At 41.6% G+C, this 24,071-nt stretch overlaps 2 protein-coding genes across 2 annotated transcripts in view; one reads left to right on the top strand and one right to left on the bottom strand.

Moving 5' to 3' along the window:
• Positions 1–1,122: 1,122 nt before the first annotated feature.
• On the bottom strand, positions 1,123–2,875 carry LOC142245770 (histone H2B type 3-B-like). Its single transcript, XM_075318725.1, has 2 exons — positions 2,756–2,875; positions 1,123–1,296 (listed from the first exon to the last, which is right to left on the bottom strand). The coding sequence occupies exons 1-2, from the start codon at positions 2,873–2,875 to the stop codon at positions 1,123–1,125; spliced, it is 294 nt and encodes a 97-aa protein (XP_075174840.1).
• An 11,887-nt stretch (positions 2,876–14,762) lies between these two features.
• The window catches only part of SLC11A1 (solute carrier family 11 member 1), a 51,408-nt gene continuing 42,099 nt past the window's right edge, over positions 14,763–24,071 (top strand). Inside the window, exon 1 of the mRNA XM_075317070.1 lies at positions 14,763–14,839. Within this exon, the coding sequence (XP_075173185.1) occupies positions 14,818–14,839 (22 nt within the window). The 5' untranslated portion in view covers positions 14,763–14,817. The remainder of the gene's footprint in view (positions 14,840–24,071) is intronic.

Raw genomic sequence — 24,071 nt, forward strand, 5'->3', positions numbered from 1 at the left:
TTTGACCAAAGTTCTGCCACAAAAAGGCAGCATTTTGAACAACATAGTGTGAACAAGAAACCCAAATTCCCATAGACTTTGCTTGAATAGAAGAACACATCCATTTTGGCATTAAACAGCGCAGAAGAAAAAGCAGGTAAAAAGCAATGTGCGCACATACCCTAATGCAGATTCCATTTTTCACATTCACTCTTGCATATAGCTATTGGATTTTTCAAGTCAGTATTCACACAGCAGTTTCTGCTATTTCATGTATTCCCCTTACATAGTCACTGGTGTGCATACCTTATCTCCCCATAGTGACTCCTATGCCTAGACACCGGTAGGCCACTCCCCGGCTTGCTGGGTGTCGGAAGAGCCCTGTTTGCCTGCAGACTCTGGCCCTTTGAGTCTCTATGCCTTGGCGGTGGCTCTACCCTGTATGGTTGGGCTGTTGTCTTTTAACGGGTCTTGTGTGGGATAGGTCCTTAAGTCCAGTCCTCAGTTGATTTGACTCGGCCCTGTCAGTTCGGGGCTTTGTACTGGGTCTGAGTACCCCTACTGGTGCTCCGGTTTCCAATCAGTTCCCCGTTTCGGTACCGGCGGGCCACCGCCCGACCCCTACGCTTCCACCGGCTGTAATCCCAGCTCCTGCAGGCGGCCACCACTGTGCCTCCTTGCCAGAGGTGACTGGGCTCCAACCCAGCCACCTGAGTAGACTATTGGCAGGCCTGGTCACAGGTCTGCCCTTGAACTCAACCTCTCTCCTTCACTGTCAAGACTCATCTACTTGTGCACTAGAACTAGTCTTTTCCCCCCCGCCTCCAGGCCTGTGAACTCCTCGGTGGGTGGAGCCAACTGCCTGGCTCCACCCCCCCGGTGTGGACATCAAACCTGGAGGGTGGTGACAAGGGTTTCTTGGTTGGCTGCTGTCACCTTTCCAGGGAGGGGAATGTGTGTGCATGGGACTGACGTCCAGGGCGTCACACCAACACTCCCTTTAAACACTGCACAGCCATCAGGCTGATCTGGTTTTACCAACTGTACATTAACAAGATATCTACATAAATTAAAATAAACTTTTATTTGCAGGATAAGTTAACCATTTACAAACATAGAAAATAAAACATCATGAGAAGCAATTCATTCTGTGGCAGCGGATGGTCCGGCCCGGGAGACGTTCTTCACCGCAGACTCCAGCTCCCATCTGGTGATGGTTCTCCTCTTGTTGTATAGGGACAGTCTGGCGGCCTCAGAGGCAATGGCCAAGATCAAGTCCGATTCCTTAGACAGGCCGACGCTCTGATCCAGAGATCCCTGAAAGGAGAAAGTGATCAGCCAAGTATGAAGAACCTTGTCCATTTGGATGGACGGACCCCCCCCCTCCCCCATGTATTGCACATGTGCAGGCGGCTTTGGAGAAGCTTTTCCATGTTTAGCCACATACACACTAGACTTTCTCTGCATTTGTTGAACTATTAATTGTCACAGTTTGGCCAGATGTGCCATGATTGTCCCATATCTGTAGGGGGTTACATCTACCAGAGTAGTTACCTAGCCAAAAGGACAGGCGATTTCTATGATGGGGTGGAAAATTTGGACCCCCATTAACAGGGAATTAAAGATAGGGGCCCACAGACTGATGACCCCCCCCATTCACCGTCTATGGGATTGCACAGTGCCATCTCCATCAGTCCAGTAAAGCAGTGATCAGAACATGACCAAGTTCTCATCTCACAGGTGACCCTTATTCTGACTGTTGGGGGCTTCTACAATCATCCACCATCACCAAAGCTGCTGACATCTTTTTTGGGACTTTAGTGTTGGGCACAAGCCAGAACACCGCCCTCAGGTCACTCCTCGCCAAACCTTTCCTGCCAGAGGCATGAACAAAGATTTGTCTTTGAACCGTGAGAATGAAATATGGGGATTATATAGTTATCATCAGCAATTAACAAGTCACAGCAGATCTGTCACCTCCTCATTACTTCTGCGTGAAAGCCACCAAGTAATGTCAGGAGCCGAGAACCAGTCATCCGGGCACATGACACTGCAATACTGTGGCCTACAGAGCTGAGTGACAGCTGTGAAGAGACGTTTGGGCCATTGCATACAGCAGGCAGGGACATGGGAGCGTTAGTTTACCAAGTACACGGAAGCTGGATATGTGGCCACGGCATTGACTGACAACGTGGCATCAGTATAAGGCATTCCACGTAGACAGTATTTTTCCATTATATAAGGTGGAACAGGAGCCTTCTCAGCCAATTGGGGAGGGAGGGGAAGCAGCAATGCACTGCATACCTCTCCATATACAATGGTCTTTAAAAGATAAGCTAAAAGGTTACAATGTGTCATTGGATATGGGACATTTTAAAGGCCCAAGACACTCAAAACTACCTCCTGCATACAGTACTGATCTATAGAGAAAAAAAAACAAAAAAAAAAAACACACACATATATATATATATATATATATATATATATATATATATAATATATAATATATAATATATAATATATAATATATATATATATATATATAATTAATTAAATATACACAAAAACCCACACTAGTTTCTCAGCGTGCACTTAAGTGGTCTCATGATTGATAAAGCTGGGCATTCATCATTGCTTTTAACAGGAATAAAATGCTGTAAAGTCTCCCATAGTTCCATAGACAGTCATGGCTGCCATTCCTGGGTCTAGGAAAGCTGGGTGATGGCACCAATAGGGATAGCATTGAGCACCTTTTCTTTTTTGGCCCATTGCTCACCTGTTTTATGAGCCTATAGATGAACCTGGAGTAGGTCTCAGACTTCCCTCGGCTTCTCAGCTCTGCAGATCTTTGGTTACCGGCTTCCATTTTGCTGACAGCTGCAGGGGAGCACTTCATCCTGGAATAGTCAAGGAGCCTGAAGAGGGAGAGGACACAGGTTACCTGAGAACAACAAGAGCTTATACTGCAAAGGCTGCTTTAGGCTGGAGTCACTAGTGTATGGTGTGATGTGATCTGCTAATGATCCTCAGCTCCTCCTCTGCTGCAAGTGTGAGACGAGCGTCATTATACTGCAATCCAATGCCATGATCAGATCACAGCTGCGGAGGAGAGGGAGGGATTATCCCCATCTCCTCCATTGTCAGCCTGTGCTTATATTGCAGATGTCATCTGAGTGCTGTCCGATATTAATCTTGCACCCATAGACTTGTATGGGTGCGAGTGATCCGAGACTCCTAGACAATCGCATCATGCTGCCATTCTCTCTTCAGTCAGATTAGGCCTGAGGACTAATTTGTAGATCCGAGCGCAGTGCAAGATTGTCATTTTGCGCTCATAAGAGTCATTCACCAGTGTGTCTACACCCTTACCAAGAGGGCACACACACACATGAAAGCTTAGGCTATGAATCCTAGATCAACCCCCACAAGTCTACACTGTGCCTTGATTTCCATACTTAAATATGCAAGCTAACTTGGTTATTGTGGTTTGAGATTTAGTAGACTCAAGTGTGGGGGGGAAAAAAAAAAAAAAAAAAAAAAAAACCTATGGAGGTGAGATGTGCACAGCACAGCAACTTAGCAGGGTTGACTTCATGCCATCACTATACCGGTCTTGTCACCATACCAGGGATGTGACTCCGGTCTGTCCCATAGGGTGGTTTGTTGTAGGTTCTGTTAGACCAAGCAGAATAATCTAGCCAGGGCGGGGGGCTAGAGCTTAAAAAAAAAAACAAAACATAAGACTGGCAGTGTGTGATCACAGCCCGAGAGTCCACACCCCACGCCCCCAGCAGAAAGTCCAGAGGAACTATTTTTTTTTTTTTTAATTATTGAGTGTGTTTCTTCCTCAAGAACTTATCACACTTTAAACAAATAACAAAACAGGAAGATCAGAAGCCCCACTTCATCTTTTAGCACAATAGACAAACTGCCAGCCAGGACTGCGCCCCTCACACAGACCAGATCTACCCATCCTCCTCTATAGGAGCAGACCACCACCTACATAATCCAGACCAGCCGCCATGCACTCCTGTGCAGCCATTACCTTACACACCACCTCCCCAGTGCACATACTGGTCAGCCCATCCTGCCGGGTGTTATATAGCGAGGTCTCAGGTGCCTCCCATAGACCCATCACCAGGAGCCGCGCCCCCCAGACATTACTCAATCACTTTCATCTGGTTCTGTCCTTGTAAAATCTCCACAAACATCAACAATGAATGTCCAAAAATATATAGGCCATCCATAGGAAGGGGTCTGTGCCCTTAAAGGGACCCTGGCACCACTTTTTTAGCCTATAAGGCTAGTTTCACACTTGCGCTATTTTGACGCAAACGGAATCCGTTACTAATGTAGTACAGTTCATTTATTTACAGTGGAAGCGCGTTACTATGGCGCGTGTGTGTGTCATGCAGTACCCGCTTGTGTCCACACGATGTCGCGCTTCCACTGTAAATAAATTAACTGTACTACATTAGTGACGGATTCCGTTTGTGTCAAAATAGCGCAAGTGTGAGTGGGCCCTAAGCTGCGGCCACCACCACTGGGCTCTTATATACAGGATTCTAACACGCTGTATATAAGAGCCCAGGCCGCTGCGAGAACATAAAAAACACTTTATAATACTCACCTAACAGTCGCTCGTTGGCCTTATGGGCGTCTTCGTTGTCTGGTGCTGGCGCCTGCTCTTTCGGCCATCTTCGTCCTCTTTCTGAGGCCTATGTGCATGACGCATCTATATAATAATAATAATTAATAATTTTATTCATTTATATAGCGCTATTAATTCCACAGCGCTTTACATACATTAGCAACACTGTCCCCATTGGGGCTCACAATCTAGAGTCCCTATCTGTATGTCTTTAGAGTGTGGGAGGAAACCCACACAAACACAGGGAGAACATACAAACTCCTTGCAGATGGTGTCCTTGGTGGGATTTGAACCCAGGACCCCAGCGCTGCAAGACTGCAGTGCTAACCACTGAGCCACCACAAGACTCCAGTGCTAACCACTGAGTCACCACAAGACTAGAGTGCTAACCCCTGAGCCATCATACCGCCCGTCTATATCATACACACTCGCCCGTTCTGCGCCTGCGCACTACAATACTTTGATCTGCGCTGCTCAGGACCTGAATGCCGGCGAGTGTGGATGACATAGGACCCGTCATGCACCGCGGCTAGAGAAGAAGGAGGACGAAGGTGGCCGAAAGAGGCATCGCCGGCACCAGACAACGGAGACGCCAACCGAGCGACCGTTAGGTGAGTATTATAAAGTGTTTTATGTTCTCACAGCGGTCTGGGCTCTTATATACAGCGTGTTAGAATTCTGTATATAAGGGCCCGGTGTTGGTGGCCGCAGCTTATAGGCCAAAAAAGTGGTGACAGGTTCCCTTTAAAGGGGTTTTCCCACAAACAAATTTCATTTTAAATTTGATTTTAATCATTAGATCTTGGAATAATAATAATTTCCACAACTGGACGTGATATAAAATGTCCCTGCGCTGAGATAATCTTATATATGTGTCCCTGCTGTGTACTGTGTAATGGCTGTGTCTGACCGTACAGGGACATGGTCTGATCATACCATATCTCCTGAGCCGGGGAGGACACAGAAGAATATACAGACATTACAGAACAGGATCATAGATGATTCTTTCTGTGAGGTAAAACATTATTTGTTCATTGGACATCCCCATTAAGGATTTATTCAGACATCTGTGTTTTATTTTTTCTTTGCATATGAGAAAAATAAATAAATAAAAAAAAACAGATCATTTTTCAGTGGCTTTATGGATCTAATTTTTATCCATTTTTGGCTCATGTGTCTATGACCACAATTCGTTCTTTTATGTAAAATATTTTGTGCTTTAACCTATTAAACAGTATATAACGGAGAGCACTTGTATGACACATGGACGGCACACATGTATTTATTCTTTTTTTTTATGAATGTTTTAAATGATAAGTTTGATCTGCATCGGATATAAATTGCGCATTTTACAGACAATAAGGAAAAACCTTACCTTACCTTACCTTACCTTACCTTACCTTACCTTACCTTACCTTACCTTACCTTACCTTACCTTACCTTACCTTACCTTACCTTCACGAACGTGTGAACAGCACCATATACGATGCATGTTCTATCCATGGAAAACCAGAATAAAACATGGATATGAAGCGGATGTCTGGATGGGGCGTAGTACCAGGGCTCCACCGCCATATGTGATAATGATTTAGGCTGTGTGCACATGGTGCATTTTTTATGCGTTTTTTTGGTGCACTTTGTTGCCCGAATCTGCATGACTCTTCATGCCAGCAAAGTCAATGAGATTTCTGATGTCCTGTGCACACATTGCTTATTTCTACTTGCAGATTTGGTGCAGAAAAAAAATCTGCATTTTTTCAATTCTTGGTGCGTTTTTTCCTTTGATTTTTTAGCCCCTCCACCCATTGACTTCATTAAAAAAAAAAACACCCGGCAGAAAGACGCACCAAAACCCACATCAGAACAGATACGTTTTTTGGTGCGTTTTTCTGCCAGATGGTGCAGATTTCATGCAGGAAATGTCTGCACCAAATCTGCAGCGTGTGCACATGGGTGAAATCTGTGATCTCAGTCCAGACGGGGTGATTCCTTGCTTCAATGTGACCTCATAGAAATACATGATATATAATATCTGCTATGAATTTTCCAGGGCACGGTCATTTTTCCAGGGTGAACGCCACATTTTCTGATCAGAAGAGCCCTAGAAGTTGTTTTCTAAGGCTGCTTTCACACATCCGGTTTGCGCTGAGCGGCACAATCCGGCTCAAAAACCTATGCAACGGATGCGGCAAAAAAACCCGATCCGGTGCATAAGTTTTTCAATACGGCACGTCCGGTTTTTGACGGATGCGGCTTGATACTGAGCATGCGCAGTACAAAAAAACCGCATCCGGCGTCCATAGGCTTGCATTGTGAATTGCGCCGCATCGCAATGCGTTTTTTTCGCCGCACAAAAAAACGTGCCAGGCAACATTCCATCCAGTCGCTGCATGGGCTAAATATGCCGCATCCGGCACAATACGGCGCTAATGCAAGTCTATGCGGGGAAAAACGCAACCGGCGGCAAAAAAAAAATGGATGCGTTTTTTCTGCAGAGCGCTGTATTGTGCCGCACGGCAAAAAACGGATGTGTGAAAGCAGCCTTATGTAAATTATATTCGCACTGATTAGCAAATCGTGGATCTGTGAGTCCCCGAAGCAAAAAACAGAAATAATCAGAAGCATTCCGAGGTTTCACGGATCACCACTGACTTGTGCGGTCGAGTCCGATCCACAAACACAGATCACAACAGCAGCTGCTCTGCGAGTCTGTGCATGCGCGGACATGTAGACGCCGAGTTTTCCAATGCAAAATCGTTTTCTTAAAGTGGCATCGCCAGCATTTTTTCACTAGTTCCGTCCCGAAGAATAAACCTGACACTTCTGTAAACCGCTTCAGGGATCAGAGAAGAAGTGACCTAACGTGCACCGAGCAGATCTGACATTGCTGTGCTTTTTATTGCACACTTTTGCATCCGCCTGAAAAAGTCGCTGTGTGCACGTACATGTGATTTTCACAGATGTTTGTACAGATCCATGAAACTCCAAGGCCAAAATTGTTCACTTGTGTTTTTCTTTCAGTAGCTTTATTTTTTATTTTTTTTTATGACGTTTGTTGCAGCAAATTCATCAAAATGGCGCCTGCAGTTCATGATTTTTGTACAAAGTCAAAATGGGCTTTTTTTTCCGATCATCAGCCATTTTTTGCAACTTTTTTTTTAGCAAAAATGAAGCCACATGTTGCAAATATTGAGACTTTTTGTGCTTCATGTGCATAAAATCACTCTGGCAGTCATGCAGTGGAATTGTAACAAATTGTGCAACTGTTTAAAAAGTTGCAAATAATCAAAGAATCATCTGGAAATGGTAAAGAATGGGCACAAAGCGGAAAAAAAAGAAACAGGCGAGCACATGTATAAGACAGACTTCAGAAAAGGAGCGAAGAGAGTAATGAATTGGGTGCAAAAAAAGAAAAACACAAACAACAGGCGCAAAAGCAATGATGATTCAGGGGCCTACAGGTCCATGTGATGTCAAAGAAAAAGACGGACTGCACAAGTCCATAGCACATGGATTTATGAATGTAGACGTAACCCCTTCATGACTGATGACATAGTGTACATCGATGTACACTATCGGCTGTGTCCCTGCCTTTGATGCTGCCTCACACACTGAGCCCGCAACTATCCCCGCATATGACAACTGACTTAATCAGTCATTAGTGCCTCTAAGTGTACGGTCACACGAGAGTATGAATCGGACGAGTGGAATGCGAGAAAATCTCTCATTGCACTCGGACTAATGTTATTCAATGAGGGAGAGCAGATGGTCAGATTCTGGATGAGCGAAAAGTTGCAACATGCTGCGTTTGTCATCTAGAGATGTGTCACTCGTACCCATACAAATCTATGGGTGCGAATGAAACATTGGACTGCACTCTGATGACACCAGAGTGCAGTGCGATATACACACAGGCTGACAAAATGCCTCCCCCTCCTCCGCAGCTGTGATCTGATCGCAGGATTGCATCACAGTATAATGACACAGATCACGCTGGCTGCAGAGGGGAGACGCGGGTCATTACAATATCATATCCAGTGCACTCACATCACATGCCATACTACTGTGTGAATCCATCCTAATAGTGTATCAGGAAAAGTGAATCACTGATGCCACATTTCAACGCCCCTGTTTGGAGATTGCGGGGCGCCGATGAGTTGTCACGACAGCCGGTGGTCTGCTGATGACCCCTGTGTCACAATCCTCCTGTGAACGCCGGCCTGTACTGATGCAACGCTCTGTATAGGACAGGCAATCGGACAATCACAGCTTTACGTCTACTAAGTGTAAAAAAAAAAATAAGTTTTAAAAAATATTAAAAAAATAAAAATTAACACAAAAGTTTAAAATAACCCCCTTTTTCCGCATTAAAAATAAAACAATTAAAAAAATACACATATTTGCTATATCGGAATTCAGAAATGCCCGCTCTATCAAAATATAAAATAAATTTATCTGATCCTTAAAGGGTGTAACGAGAAAAAAAATCAAAACGCCAGAATTTCTTTTTGTTGGTCACCACAACATTACAATAAAATCCAAAACAATTTGATCAGAACATCTACACTAATATGGTATCAGGAAAAGCATCACCTACGGGTGCAAAAAACAACTCATCACTGAGCCCCGGAGCCTGAAAATGAGAATGTTACGGGTCTCAGAAAATGGTGACAAATGTGAATTTATTTTTTATTTTTATTTTACAAATTCAGATTTTTTTTTTAACTACTTTACATGTTCGGTATTTACAAACTCGTCCTGACCTGGGGAATCATAAGGACAGGTCAGTTTTACCATATAGTGAACATGGTAAATTAAAAAAAATAATAATAATCAAAAATTAATTGTGGAATTGCACTTTTTTTTTTTTTGTGGAATTGCACTTGGATTTTTTCTCATTTTCCAGTACAATCTGTGGCAGAATGGATGGTGTCGTTCACATGTACAAATCGTTATGCAAAAAAACAGCCCTCATATGGCTATATTGCTGGAAAAATAATAAGTTATGGCTCCTGGAGGAAGAGGAGAAAAAAACAAAAATGAAAAACTGAAAATCGCCGGGTAGTGAAGGGGTTAAATGTGAACTCAATATTTTTTTGAAGCAGCAAAAAATGGCAAATTGTCTACTAGAAAACCTTTCAGGAATGGCTCCTTCTTTTGGGAGTTTTTTGAGGATTTTTTTTTACATTTCCTGAAGAGTTTTTCAACTGTTTCTGCACTTTTTTTTTCCTGATGCATTTTGTTTTCTGATTTGAAAGTGACTCGTTGGATTAAACTGGAAAAATGCTTGAATTTCCCATTGACTACGGTGGCTCAGTGGTTAGCACTGCAGTCTTAAGGTGGCTCAGTGGTTAGCACTGCAGTCTTGTGGTGGCTCAGTGGTTAGCACTGCAGTCTTGTGGTGGCTCAGTGGTTAGCACTGCAGTCTTGCAGCGCTGGGGTCCTGGGTTCAAATATTACCAAAGACAACATCTGCAAGGAGTTTGTATGTTCTCCCCGTGTTTCCGTGGGTTTCCTCCGGGGTCTCCGGTTTCCTCCCACACTCCAAAGACCTACAGATAGGGAATTTTGATTGTGAGCCCCAATGGGGACAGTGTTCTTGACGTATGTAAAGCGCTGCGGAATATGTTAGCGCTATATAAAAATAAAGATTTTTTGGTTTTATTTTTATTATACTCGGTATACAAGTACCAAACAACAGAGCATGGCAGAGCCCACTCATCACTAGAACTGGCCAATGCAGCGTGGCCACCACAACACATCAATGTTCTTACACACGGAACTATTGCTCAAGTGTAGAAATTGCAACATGAATTACTTTGATCGATTTTTCTTATCAGACTTGTCAATGTAAGAGTTATATTCCTCTACATAGGATCAGTATTATTGTAGTTATATTCTTGTACATAGGGGCAGTATTATAGTAGTTATATTCTTGTACATAGAAGCAGTATTATAGTAGGTATATTCTTGTACATAGGAGCAGTATTATAGTAGATATATTCTTGTACATAGGGAGCAGTATTATAGTAGTTATATTCTTGTACATAGGGGCAGTATTATAGTAGTTATATTCTTGTATATAGGGGCAGTATTATAGTAGTTATATTCTTGTACATAGAAGCAGTATTATAGTAGGTATATTCTTGTACATAGGAGCAGTATTATAGTAGATATATTCTTGTACATAGGGAGCAGTATTATAGTAGTTATATTCTTGTACATAGGGGCAGTATTATAGTAGTTATATTCTTGTATATAGGGGCAGTATTATAGTAGTTATATTCTTGTACATAGACAGCAGTATTATAGTAGTTATATTCTTGTACATAGAGGGCAGTATTATAGTAGTTATAGTCTTGTACATAGAGGCAGTATTATAGTAGTTATATTCTTGTACATAGGGAGCAGTATTATAGTAGTTATATACTTGTACATAGGAGCAGTATTATAGTAGTTATATTCTTGTACATAGGGGGGCAGTATTATAGTAGTTATATTCTTGTACATAGGGGCAGTATTATAGTAGTTATATTCTTGTACATGGGAGCAGTATTATAGTAGGTATATTCTTGTACATAGGAGCAGTATTATAGTAGGTATATTCTTGTACATAGGGACAGTATTATAGTAGTTATATTCTTATACATAGAAGCAGTATTATAGTAGGTATATTCTTGTACATAGGAGCAGTATTATAGTAGGTATATTCTTGTATATAGGAGCAGTATTATAGTAGTTATATTCTTGTACATAGACAGCAGTATTATAGTAGTTATATTCTTGTACATAGAGGGCAGTATTATAGTAGTTATAGTCTTGTACATAGAGGCAGTATTATAGTAGTTATATTCTTGTACATAGGGAGCAGTATTATAGTAGTTATATACTTGTACATAGGAGCAGTATTATAGTAGTTATATTCTTGTACATAGGGGGGCAGTATTATAGCAGTTATATTCTTGTACATAGGGGCAGTATTATAGTAGTTATATTCTTGTACATAGGAGCAGAATTATAGTAGTTATATTCTTGTACATAGGGGCAGTATTATAGTAGTTATATTCTTGTACATAGGGGCAGTATTATAGTAGTTATATTCTTGTACATAGGGACAGTATTATAGTAGTTATATTCTTGTATATAAGAGCAGTATTATAGTAGATATATTCCTCTACATAGGAGCAGTATTATAGTAGTTATATTCTTGTACATAGGGGCAGTATTATAGTAGTTATATTCTTGTACATAGGGGCAGTATTATAGTAGTTATATTCTTGTACATAGGGGCAGTATTATAGTAGTTATATTCTTGTACATAGGGGCAGTATTATAGTAGTTATATTCTTGTATATAAGAGCAGTATTATAGTAGATATATTCCTCTACATAGGAGCAGTATTATAGTAGTTATATTCTTGTACATAGGGGCAGTATTATAGTAGTTATATTCTTGTACATAGGGAGCAGTATTATAGTAGTTATATTCTTGTACATAGGGGGCAGTATTATAGTAGTTATATTCTTGTACATAGGGGGCAGTATTATAGTAGTTATAATCTTGTACATAGGGGCAGTATTATAGTAGTTATATTCTTGTACATAGGGGGCAGTATTATAGTAGTTATATTCTTGTACATAGGAGCAGTATTATAGTAGTTATATTCTTGTACATAGGGGCAGTATTATAGTAGTTATATTCTTGTACATAGGGGGCAGTATTATAGTAGTTATATTCCTGTATATAGGAGCAGTATTATAGTAGTTATATTCTTGTACATAGGGGGCAGTATTATAGTAGTTATATTCTTGTACATAGGGGGCAGTATTATAGTACGGTAGTTATATTCTTGTACATAGGGGGCAGTATTATAGTAGTTATATTCTTGTACATAGGGGCAGTATTATAGTAGTTATATTCTTGTACACAGGGAGCAGTATTATAGTAGTTATATTCTTGTACATAGGGGCACTATTATAGTAGTTATATTCTTGTACATAGGGGGCAGTATTATAGTAGTTATATTCCTGTATATAGGAGCAGTATTATAGTAGTTATATTCTTGTACATAGGGGGCAGTATTATAGTAGTTATATTCTTGTGCATAGGGGGCAGTATTATAGTACGGTAGTTATATTCTTGTACATAGGGGGCAGTATTATAGTAGTTATATTCTTGTACATAGGGGCAGTATTATAGTAGTTATATTCTTGTACACAGGGAGCAGTATTATAGTAGTTATATTCTTGTACATAGGGGCAGTATTATAGAAATTATATTCTTGTATATGGGAGCAGTATTATAGTAGTTATATTCTTGCACACAGGGAGTAGTATTATAGTAGTTATATTCTTGTATATAGGGGGCAGTATTATAGCAGTTATATTCTTGTACATAGAAGCAGTATTATAGTAGTTATATTCTTGTACATAGGGGGCAGTATTATAGTAGTTATCTTCTTGCACACAGGGAGCAGTATTATAGTAGTTATATTCTTGTATATAGGGGGCAGTATTATAGCAGTTATATTCTTGTACATAGAAGCAGTATTATAGTAGTTATATTCTTGTACATAGGGGGCAGTATTATAGTAGTTATATTCTTGTACATAGGGGGCAGTATTATAGTAGTTATATTCTTGTACATAGGGGCAGTATTATAGTAGTTATATTCTTGTACATAGGGGGCAGTATTATAGTAGTTATATTCTAGTACATAGGGGGCAGTATTATAGTAGTTATATTCTTGTACATAGGGGGCAGTATTATAGTAGTTATATTCTTGTACATAGGGGGCAGTATTATAGTAGTTATATTCTTGTACATAGGGGGCAGTATTATAGTAGTTATATTCTAGTACATAGGGGGCAGTATTATAGTAGTTATATTCTTGTACATAGGGGGCAGTATTATAGTAGTTATATTCTTGTACATAGGGGGCAGTATTATAGTAGTTATATTCTTGTATATAGGGGCAGTATTATAGTAGTTATATTCTTGTACATAGGGGGCAGTATTATAGTAGTTATATTCTTGTACATAGGGGCAGTATTATAGTAGTTATATTCTTGTACATAGGGGGCAGTATTATAGTAGTTATATTCTAGTACATAGGGGGCAGTATTATAGTAGTTATATTCTTGTACATAGGGGGCAGTATTATAGTAGTTATATTCTTGTACATAGGGGGCAGTATTATAGTAGTTATATTCTTGTACATAGGGGGCAGTATTATAGTAGTTATATTCTAGTACATAGGGGGCAGTATTATAGTAGTTATATTCTTGTACATAGGGGGCAGTATTATAGTAGTTATATTCTTGTACATAGGGGGCAGTATTATAGTAGTTATATTCTTGTATATAGGGGCAGTATTATAGTAGTTATATTTTTGTACATAGGGGGCAGTATTATAGTAGTTATATTCTTGTACATAGGGGGCAGTATTATAGTAGTTATATTCTTGTACATAGGGGCAGTATTATAGTAGTTATATTCTTGTACATAGGGGGCAGTATTATAGTAGTTATATTCTAGTACATAGGGGGCAGTATTATAGTAGTTATATTCTTGTACATAGGGGGCAGTATTATAGTAGTTATATTCTTGTACATAGGGGGCAGTATTATAGTAGTTATATTCTTGTACATAGGGGGCAGTATTATAGTAGTTATATTCTAGTACATAGGGGGCAGTATTATAGTAGTTATATTCTTGTACATAGGGGGCAGTATTATAGTAGTTATATTCTTGTACATAGGGGGCAGTATTATAGTAGTTATATTCTTGTATATAGGGGCAGTATTATAGTAGTTATATTCTTGTACATAGGGGGCAGTATTATAGTAGTTATATTCTTGTACATAGGGGCAGTATTATAGTAGTTATATTCTTGTATATAGGGGGCAGTATTATAGTAGTTATATTCTGTGTACATTGTATCCTCGGTGGGTTCTTGGCTCTCTGCACTGTGTATGTCACAATCGGGGAATTTTCTTGCCCTATTACTATTCTCTGCTCTCAGGAGCCTCTTTCCTTCTTCAGCTTTTTAGTAAAGTGAAAGGGGAAGTTGTTAGAAGTGAATCCGTGAGATGAGTGTGGAGTGGAGCTGGCCATTCCTCCAGTGGAGGCGCAGGTCGGTCACTCGTGCACTTCTCATCTCCCCCCGAGGCTTCAGCGCTGCAGAGGATGGGGGACTTCACTGACAAAGGTGGGTGCAGCGATCATCGATAGCTCGCTCTGGAGACACTCTATACATTTATGGGGTAACTGTTTTGTTTCCTGGGGTATATATAATTACAGAATTACAGTTACATTGTTCCATTGTTCGTACGGTTGAAACAAAGACAAATCTCCATCAAGTCCAACTTTGGGATGGAAAAGGATAAAAAGAAGAATATAGTATTATCCACATCACAGTGCCTGGTCCATCCTGCCCTAAAGAGCGAGTTTCCCCCTATTCTGATTGTGGATTTACAAGAGGAACATTCAGAATAATGCATTCATCTGTATATAAATATTTATGTTATTTTGTTCTAAAAAAAATCCTCTCAGCATTTCTTGTAAAGGATCCCCAGCTGTAATATTTGCTGATCCCCCCCCCCCAGTAAAACCACAAACATAGTCATAGTCACAGTTTCTAGGCATATCACTTCTGATGATGCCTGTTGAGCTTTGTATTTATTCCTCTTATGTGTGATACTATTTGCTGAGCTATTGTATCCAAGCCTAATTTGTGTGATACCATTTGCCGTGCTGTGTATCTAATCCTCTCATGTGTGATACTGTCAGCTGCTCTATGTAAATCTATCATTTGTGATACTGTCTACTAAGACAGTGTATCTAAGCCTATCATGTGATACATTCTTGTATGCTACTGTAAATAAATCTTTTTTGTGTGCTATTATTTGCTCATTCATCGTGCTGAGCTGTGTATCTAATCCTCTCCTGTGTGATACTGTCTGCTGAGATGTGTATCTAATCCTCTCCTGTGTGATACTGTCTGCCTAGCTGTGTATCTATTCCTATCCTGTATGATACTGTCTGCTGAGCAGTGTATCTAATCCTCTCCTGTGTGATACTGTCTTCTGAGATGTGTATCTAATCCTCTCCTGTGTGATACTGTCTGCCTAGCTGTGTATCTAATCCTCTCCTGTGTGATACTGTCTGCTAAGATGTGTATCTAATCCTCTCCTGTGTGATACTGTCTGCCTAGCTGTGTATCTAATCCTATCCTGTGTGATACTGAGCTGTGTATCTAATCCTCTCCTGTGTGATACTGTCTGCTGAGCTGTGTATCTAATCCTATCATATGTGATACTGTCTGCTGAGCTGTGTATCTAATCCTATCATGTGTGATACTGTCTGCTGAGCTGTGTATCTAATCCTATCCTGTGTGATACTGTCTGCTGAGCTGTGTATCTAATCCTATCATGTGTGAGACACCTAGCACTACACCCCCCATTAGGATGACACTGATGTTCATATTTCATATAGTCTTCAGCAGTTGATGGTGTCTCATGACCCCAGGGTGGCACATACGGTATATATAGCTATAGGATATGCACAGTAATATTTTACATTACTTCTTACACCTGGGAAATCCCCAGAGGTTGCAGACGCTTGTGCTGAGCCATACGTTTCGCCGCCCAGTGACATCTCCTGAGGATCAGGGAACTTTGCAGACTTGTCCTTTACTTTACTGGATGAATAACGGTCGGATTTCATTGGGCAGCTCTTCTTTGTGTCCACAGAAATACCAAATATATCACATCTTAAAATATAACAATAAAAGCATAAATCTATTGGTTTATTTGTCTATTACCAAAATACAGTGGGCATGCAAAAGTTTGGACACCCCTGGAGAACAGTTAGCCAAGTTGAAATAAAATGATCTCCAAAAAGCCTGTTAGGGTTATGTCTTTTTCACTATCATGGTTAGGAAAGGTCAGATGATGCAAATTTCACAGCTTTATAAAAAATCGAGCCTCCTCTAACCTTGTGTCAAAAACAGCATCCATGAGTTCTTCTAAGCAGCTGCCTAGCACTCTGAAACTGAAAATGGTGGAGGCTCTCAAAACAGGTGAAGGCCACAAGAAGATAGCAAAGCATTTTCAAGTTGTCCTTTCCTTAGTTTGAAATTTAATTAAGAAATGTCAGTTACCAGGAACAGTGGAGTCAAGATAAGGTCTGGAAGACAATTTCTGTGAGCTCTGCTCGTAGGATTGCTACAGAGGCAAATCAGAGCCTCTGCCTGACTGCAAAAGACCTTCAGGAAGATTTTTCAAACTCTGGAGTGTTGTGTATGTGTGTGTTATGTTGTGATACATTGTTCTACTGTTCAGAGACACCTGCACAAATATGGCCTTCATGGAAAAGGCTTTAGAGGAAAACTTCTCCTGTGTCCTCACCATAAAATTCAGCTCAGAAGTCTGCAACATCTAAACAAGCCTGATGCATTTTGGAAACAAATCCTGTGGACCAATGAGGTTAAATAGATTTCTCTGTCCACAATGATCAAAAGAATGTGTGGAGAAAAAAGAGCACAGAATTTCCAAAAAAGAATATCTCGTCAACCATTAAGCATGGGCGTGGATCAGTCTTGCTTCAGGGTTGTATTGCCGCCAATGGCACGGGGAACAATTCACTGGTAGAGAGAAGAATGGATTCAATGAAATTTCAACAAATTTTTGATGCAGACATAACACCATATATAAAAATGCTGAAGTTGAAAAGAGGAGAAAAGAGGATGGCGTCTACAAATGGATAATGATCCAAAACACACGTCAAAATCTACAATAGATGACCTCAAAATGCACAAGCTGAAGGTTTTTCAATGACCCACAGTCCCCTGATCTGAACATCATTGAAAATCTATGGCTAGACCGCTTAAGAGCAGTGCATGCAAGACGAGCCAGGAATCTCACAGAACTGGAAGACGTCTCCAAGTAAGAGCAGAGCATGCAAGATGAACCAGAAATCTCACAGAACTGGAAGACTTCTCCAAGTAAGAGCATAGCATGCAAGACGAGCCATAAATCTCACAGAACTGGAAGACGTCTCCAAAGAAGAGCAGTGCATGCAAGAAGAGCCATAAATCTCACAGAACTGGAAGACGTCTCCAAATAAGAGCAGTGCATGCAAGAAGAGCCATAAATCTCACAGAACTGGAAGACGTCTCCAAAGAAGAGCAGTGCATGCAAGATGAGCCAGAAATCTCACAGAACTGGAAGTCGTCTCCAAGGAAGAGCAGTGTATGCAAGACGAGCCCGAAATCTCACAGAACTGGAAGATGTCTCCAAAGAAGAGCAGTGCATGCAAGAAGAGCCATAAATCTCACAGAACTGGAAGACGTCGCCAAAGAAGAGCAGTGAATGCAAGAAGAGCCATAAATCTCACAGAACTGGAAGAAATCTCCAAGGAAGAGTAGTGCATGCAAGAAGAGCCATAAATCTCACAGAACTGGAAGAAATCTCCAAGGAAGAGTAGTGCATGCAAGACGAGCAAGGAATTTCAGAACTGGAAGACGAATCCAAGGAAGAGCAGTGCATCAAGACAAGCCCGAAATCTCACAGAACTGGCAGACGACTCCAAGGAAGAGCAGTGCATGCAAGATGAGCCAGAAATCTCAGAACTGGAAGACGTCTCCAAGGAAGAGCAGTGTAAGCAAGACGAGCCAGAAATCTCACAGAACTGGAAGTCGTCTCAAAGGAAGAGCAGTGTATGCAAGACAAGCTCGAAATCTCACAGAACTGGAAAACTTCTCCAGGCAATAATGGATAAAAATCCCTCAAACAAAAATTGAAAGACGCTGATCTTATATTTCATCTTGCATAGGATTAAGTAGTGGGATCTTCTATTTCCTGAGCTCTATATGTCCAGGAAATTCTATCCCTCGGCCATATTGTCACCTGATAATTTGCTTCATATTCTTGGACATGTGACACTTATTTCCTTACTGATATAAAAATCTGCACCTTTATAACATAATGTGCACCAAATGCCAAAATGGATCCTGACTCCACAGCTACTTCTTGTCTTCAGTACATGGGACAAGGAGCAGCTAACACCTTCATTATATGGAACGGGAGGTAGCTGTCTGACGCCATTAGTAAATGGAAAAGAAAGTAGCTGTCTGACGCCATTATAATATGGAAAAGGAAGTAGCTGTCTGACACCGTTAGTATATGTAAAAGGAAGTAGCTGTCTGACGCCATTAGTATATGGAAAAGGAAGTAGCTGTCTGACTCCATTAGTAAATGGAAAAGGAAGTAGCTGTGTGACGCCATTAGTATATGGAAAAGGAAGTAGCTGTCTGACGCCATTAGTATATGTAAAAGGAAGTAGCTGTCTGACTCCATTAGTAAATGGAAAAGGAAGTAGCTGTCTGACCCCATTAGTATATGTAAAAGGAAGTAGCTGTCTGACCCCATTAGTATATGGAAAAGGAAGTAGCTGTCTGACGCCATTAGTATATGTAAAAGGAAGTAGCTGTCTGACCCCATTAGTATATGTAAAAGGAAGTAGCTGTCTGACCCCATTAGTATATGGAAAAGGAAGTAGCTGTCTGACGCCATTAGTATATGTAAAAGGAAGTAGCTGTCTGACACCATTAGTATATGGAAAAGGAAGTAGCTGTCTGACACCATTAGTACATGGAAAAGGAAGTAGCTGTCTGACACCATTAGTACATGGAAAAGGAAGTAGCTATTTGACGCGATTACTATATGGAACCGGAGGTAGCTGTCTAACTTCATTAGTATATGGGAAAGGGAGTAGCTGTCTGACTCCATTAGTATATGGGAAAGGGAGTAGCTGTCTGACTCCATTAGTATATGGGAAAGGAAGTAGCTGTCTGACTTCATTACTATATGGAAAAGGAAGTAGCTGTCTGACGCCATTAGTATATGGAACCGGAAGTAGCTGTCTCACTCCATTAGTATATGGAAAAGGAAGTAGCTGTCTGACTCCATTAGCATATGGAAAAGGAAGTAGCTGTCTGACTCCATTAGTATATGGGAAAGGAAGTAGCTGTCTGACTCCATTAGTATATGGGAAAGGAAGTAGCTGTCTGACTCCATTAGTATATGGAAAAGGAAGTAGCTATTTGACGCAATTAGTATATGGAACCGGAGGTAGCTGTCTGACTTCATTAGTATATGGGAAAGGGAGTAGCTGTCTGACTTCATTAGTATATGGGAAAGGGAGTAGCTGTCTGACTCCATTAGTATATGGAAAAGGAAGTAGCTGTCTGACGCCATTAGTATATGGAAAAGGAAGTAGCTATCTGACACCATTAGTACATGGAAAAAGAAGTAGCTATTTGACGCGATTAGTATATGGAAAAGGAAGTAGCTATCTGACGCCATTAGTATATGTAAAAGGAAGTAGCTGTCTGACATCATTAGTACATGGAAAAAGAAGTAGCTATTTGACGCGATTAGTATATGGAAAAGGAAGTAGCTATCTGACGCCATTAGTATATGGAAAAGGAAGTAGCTGTCTGACACCATTAGTACATGGAAAAAGAAGTAGCTATTTGACGCAATTAGTATATGGGAAAGGAAGTAGCTGCCTGACGCCATTAGTATATGGGAAAGGGAGTAGCTATCTGACTTCATTAGTATATGTAAAAGGGAGTAGCTGTCTGACTCCATTAGTATATGGAAAAGGGAGTAGCTGTCTGACGCCATTAGTATATGGGAAAGGGAGTAGCTGTTTGACGCCATTAGTATATGGGAAAGGGAGTAGCTGTCTGACGCCATTAGTATATGGGAAAGGGAGTAGCTGTCTGACGCCATTAGTATATGGGAAAGGGAGTAGCTGTCTGACGCCATTAGTATATGGGAAAGGGAGTAGCTGTCTGACGCCATTAGTATATGGGAAAGGAAGTAGCTGTCTGACTCCATTAGTATATGGAAAAGGGAGTAGCTGTCTGACGCCATTAGTATATGGGAAAGGGAGTAGCTGTCTGACGCCATTAGTATATGGAAAAGGGAGTAGCTGTCTGACGCCATTAGTATATGGGAAAGGGAGTAGCTGTCTGACGCCATTAGTATATGGGAAAGGAAGTAGCTGTCTGACTCCATTAGTATATGGAAAAGGGAGTAGCTGTCTGACGCCATTAGTATATGGGAAAGGGAGTAGCTGTCTGACGCCATTAATATATGGGAAAGGAAGTAGCTGTCTGACGCCATTAGTATATGGGAAAGGAAGTAGCTGTCTGACTCCATTAGTATATGGAAAAGGGAGTAGCTGTCTGACTCCATTAGTATATGGAAAAGGGAGTAGCTGTCTGACGCCATTAGTATATGGGAAAGGGAGTAGCTGTCTGACGCCATTAGTATATGGAAAAGGAAGTAGCTGTCTGACGCCATTAGTATATGGGAAAGGGAGTAGCTGTTTGACGCCATTAGTATATGGGAAAGGGAGTAGCTGTCTGACGCCATTAGTATATGGGAAAGGGAGTAGCTGTCTGACGCCATTAGTATATGGGAAAGGGAGTAGCTGTTTGACGCCATTAGTATATGGGAAAGGGAGTAGCTGTCTGACGCCATTAGTATATGGAAAAGGGAGTAGCTGTCTGACGCCATTAGTATATGGGAAAGGGAGTAGCTGTTTGACGCCATTAGTATATGGGAAAGGGAGTAGCTGTCTGACGCCATTAGTATATGGGAAGGGGAGTAGCTGTCTGACGCCATTAGTATATGGAAAAGGAAGTAGCTGTCTGACTTCATTAGTATATGTAAAAGGAAGTAGCTGTCTGACGCCATTAGTATATGGGAAAGGGAGTAGCTGTCTGACGCCATTAGTATATGGGAAAGGGAGTAGCTGTTTGACGCCATTAGTATATGGGAAAGGGAGTAGCTGTCTGACGCCATTAGTATATGGGAAGGGGAGTAGCTGTCTGACGCCATTAGTATATGGAAAAGGAAGTAGCTGTCTGACTTCATTAGTATATGTAAAAGGAAGTAGCTGTCTGACGCCATTAGTATATGGGAAAGGGAGTAGCTGTCTGACGCCATTAGTATATGGAAAAGGAAGTAGCTGTCTGACTCCTTCATAAAATTGAGAAAGTAGTTACTGCATTGAAAAGGAAATAGCCGACTCCCCAATTACACTGTACAAGAAGTAGCTGTCTGACGCTGATCATTGTTAGCCGTTTTCAAACTCTTGGGTCTTCTTTGTATGTCACCTGATCATTCAGAGAGTCTTCCTCCATCTCTTAGGTCTCTCAGGCAGTCGGTCACAGTGAGTTGGTCACAGTCACGGTCTCATGTCCGGTGAGGCAGTCGGTCACAGTCACAGTCTCATGTCCTTGTAACTAAGCAGAGATGTGTCTGATGTGATATAGATGTACGCAATGGTTTCAATGCTCAGATGAGGCGTACAGTTGTATTGGTGGCGTTATTGTCACAGAATCTTACTGAACAGAATGATCAATGGTTCCTATTCACTCCACAGGTTCCTTACCCCAGCCTCAGCTGTCCCATTACCTTCCATCAGGAATCAGGCGGCCCAATCCTTCCAGCCGTATGATTTCAATCCCAGACAACCACCCTAGGCCCTGTTTCTGGTCCCTTTCACCCTAGGCCCTGTTTCTGGTCCCTTTCACCCTAGGCCCTGTTTCTGGTCCCTTTCACCCTAGGCCCTGTTTCTGGTCCCTTTCACCCTAGGCCCTGTTTCCGGTCCCTTTCACCCTAGGCCCTGTTTCCGGTCCCTTTCACCCTAGGCCCTGTTTCCGGTCCCTTTCACCCTAGGCCCTGTTTCCGGTCCCTTTCACCCTAGGCCCTGTTTCCGGTCCCTTTTACCCTAGGCCCTGTTTCTGGTCCCTTTCACCCTAGGCCCTGTTTCTGGTCCTTTCACCCTAGGCCCTGTTTCTGGTCCCTTTCACCCTAGGCCCTGTTTCCGGTCCCTTTCACCCTAGGCCCTGTTTCCGGTCCCTTTCACCCTAGGCCCTGTTTACGGTCCCTTTCACCCTAGGCCCTGTTGATGGTCCCTTTCACCCTAGGCCCTGTTTACGGTCCCTTTCACCCTAGGCCCTGTTTACGGTCTCTTTCACCCTAGGCCCTGTTTCCGGTCCCTTTCTCCCTAGGCCCTGCTCTTAATCTTCTCTTTACCCAGGCCTGCAATAATTATTCGCTGATTTATTTTACTCTTATGTAGCATTTACCACTTTCCTCATTGGGGCTCACAATTTAACTTCTCTACCAGTCAGTCCTGTTCCTGGGGGTCACATAAATAACCCACTAGGACAAACCTGAAGCCAAAAGGTACAAGGCCTCTGCTCTAGCTTTTCTCTAGAAATGAGATGTTATAACCCTCCGTCATGTTTTAGATCACATCACCTAATTTTTCCTAACTCCTTCCAGTCTGGAATTATCTCCACGAGACCCCCCCAGGGCGAACACCACCCAGACTGATCTCACTTCCAGCCTAATATTTCAACAGTGAAAATGGGCAGCTAGTCTCCTCTCTATCAGAATAGAGGCCGTAGAATTGGAGGAGTAGGGGATCACCAGACAGGTCCTAAAGGAGAAAAAAAACATATTTACATTTTTTAGAAATATTCTCTAATTAAAGTCTATTATATAAAGATTTACAAGTTGGGAACATTACTATACAACACGGCGTATACAGTAGAGTCCGGTGAAGCCGTGACACAGCCTATACAGTAAAGTCAGGTATAGCCATGACACAGCCTATACAGTAAAGTCAGGTAAAGCCATGACACAGCCTATACAGTAAAGTCAGGTAAAGCCATGACACAGCCATGACACAACCTATACAGTAGAGTCCAATAGAGCAATGACAAAGCCTATACAGTAAAGTGTCGGGTGAAGCCATGACACAGCCTATACAGTAGAGTCCAGTGGAGCCATGTCACACAGCCTATACAGTAAAGTCAGGTAAAGCCATGACACAGCCTATACAGTAAAGTCAGGTAAAGCCATGACACAGCCATGACACAACCTATACAGTAGAGTCCAATAGAGCAATGACAAAGCCTATACAGTAAAGTCTCGGGTGGAGCCATGACACAGCCTATACAGTAGAGTCCAGTGGAGCCATGTCACACAGCCTATACAGTAGAGTCAGGTAGAGCCATGACACAGCCTATACAGTAGAGTCCCGTAGAGCCATGACACAGCCATGACGCAACCTATACAGTAGAGTCCAATAGAACCATGACAAAGCCTATACAGTAGAGTCCCAGAGAAGCCATGATGCAGCTTATACAGTAAATTCTCAGGTGGAGCCATGACACAGCCTATATACAGTAGAGTCTGGTGGAGCCATGATACAGCCTATATAATACAGTTCCTAAGAAGCCATGACACAGCCTATACAGAAGAGTGCCAGTGAAGCCATGACGCAGCTTATACAGTAGAGTCTCAGTGGAGCCATGATTCGGCCTATATAGTACAGCTCCTTAGAAGCCA

The sequence above is a fragment of the Anomaloglossus baeobatrachus genome, chromosome 7, assembly GCF_048569485.1.
Source record: "Anomaloglossus baeobatrachus isolate aAnoBae1 chromosome 7, aAnoBae1.hap1, whole genome shotgun sequence".
Taxonomy (NCBI): domain Eukaryota; kingdom Metazoa; phylum Chordata; class Amphibia; order Anura; family Aromobatidae; genus Anomaloglossus; species Anomaloglossus baeobatrachus.